The following is a 1,674-nucleotide window of genomic DNA, read 5'->3' as shown; positions in this document are numbered from 1 at the left end:
CCCCACATCTCCCCATACTCTCCCCACATCTCCCCACATCTCCCCACATCTCCCCACATCTCCCCACATCTCCCCACATCTCCCCACACTCTCCCCACATCTCCCCACATCTCCCCACATCTCCCCACATCTCCCCACATCTCCCCACATCTCCCCACACTCTCCCCACATCTCCCCACATCTCCCCACCTCTCCCCACATCTCCCCACATCTCCCCACATCTCCCCACATCTCCCGCCCTCAGGCCGAGAAGGACCACATCGAGGACTTTGCGCCCGAGGTTGCGTGGGTGACAAAGTCGGGGGACGGCGACCTGAACGAGCCGATTGCGATCCGGTGCGGGGAGATGTGGGGAGATGTGGGGAGATATGGGGAGATATGAACGAGCCGATTGCGATCCGGTGTCGCCTCGGGGAGAGGGGTGGGTGCAGGGCCCCGGGGGGAGGGGGGGAGAGGGCGGAGGAGCCGCGCCCCTTCTCGACTAGGCCGACTTCGGAGACCATCATATCTCCCCACATCTCCCCATATCTCCCCCTATCTCCCCCTATCTCAGGCCGACTTCGGAGACCATCATGTACCCCGCCTTCCGCAGCTGGATCCACTCCCACCGCGACCTTCCGATCAAGCTCAACCAGTGGTGCAACGTCGTCCGCTGGGAGTTCAAGCACCCGACGCCCTTTCTGCGCACGCGCGAGTTCCTCTGGCAGGCGAGGCGCCCGGGGCGCGAACACACACTCACACACGCGGGGCCCCGCAGTTCAGCCTCGCACCCTCGGCGGCACGCTTTCGGCTGCATATCTCCCCACATCTCCCCACATCTCCCCACATCTCCCCACATCTCCCCACATCTCCCCGCACCCTCGGCGGCACGCTTTCGGCTGCATTCGACGGGCGGGTCCATTGGCATCCGCTCCAGCCACGGTCACCGCAACCCTCGTGATGAACCCTCGTGAGGAGGCTGCGAGTCTCGGACGTTGCCAGAAGGAGCACGCCCCCGCTCACGCCTCCGCGCCGGCCGCTTCTCTCAGGAGGGGCACACGGCCCACGCCACCAAGGAGGAGGCGGACGTCGAAGTGCTGCAGATCCTCGAGTTCTACGCGGCCGTCTACGAGGAGCTGCTCGCCGTCCCCGTCATCAAGGGCAGGAAGACCGAGAAGGAGAAGTTTGCCGGCGGCGACTACACCACCACCGTCGAGGCCTTCATCCCGGCCGCCGGCCGCGCCATCCAAGGCGCAACCTCGCACGGGCTCGGCCAAAACTTCGGCAAGATGTTCCGGATCGAGTTTGAGGGCGCCGACGGCAAGAAGGCGATCCCGTGGCAAAACTCGTGGGGCCTGACGACTCGGACGCTCGGCGTGATGGTGATGGCGCGCGGCGGAGAAGGGGGGGGGAGGCGTGCCGCGCTGAGAGGACCCGCGAGGACCCGAGGTTGACCCGAGCGCAGGTGCACGGCGACGACAAGGGCCTCGTCCTCCCTCCGCGCGTCGCGCCGCTGCAGGCCGTGATAGTGCCTATCACGATGAAGGACGTGGACGAGGGCGCGCAGCTGAAGACGTGCGGCGAGATCGCGGCGGCGCTGCGGGAGGCGGGCGTGCGCGTGCACGTCGACGACCGCTCAAACTACAACCCAGGCTGGAAGTACTCTTATTGGGCGCGCCCGCCACCCGCCGCCCG

General features: G+C 66.5%; 1 protein-coding gene across 1 annotated transcript in view; it reads left to right on the top strand.

The window, feature by feature from the left end:
• Window positions 1-244: 244 nt before the first annotated feature.
• EMIHUDRAFT_244659 (hypothetical protein) overlaps window positions 245-1,674 on the top strand; it is a gene marked incomplete at both ends in the record, with an annotated part of 2,277 nt that continues 847 nt past the window's right edge. Inside the window, 4 exons of the mRNA XM_005769320.1 lie at window positions 245-336; window positions 554-644; window positions 1,029-1,361; window positions 1,445-1,603. Of these exons, the coding sequence (XP_005769377.1) occupies window positions 245-336; window positions 554-644; window positions 1,029-1,361; window positions 1,445-1,603 (675 nt within the window). The remainder of the gene's footprint in view (window positions 337-553; window positions 645-1,028; window positions 1,362-1,444; window positions 1,604-1,674) is intronic.

The sequence above is a fragment of the Emiliania huxleyi genome (assembly GCF_000372725.1).
Source record: "Emiliania huxleyi CCMP1516 unplaced genomic scaffold EMIHUscaffold_428, whole genome shotgun sequence".
Classification (NCBI taxonomy): Eukaryota; Haptophyta; order Isochrysidales; family Noelaerhabdaceae; genus Emiliania; species Emiliania huxleyi.
This window is presented reverse-complemented; position numbering and strand designations above follow the sequence as displayed.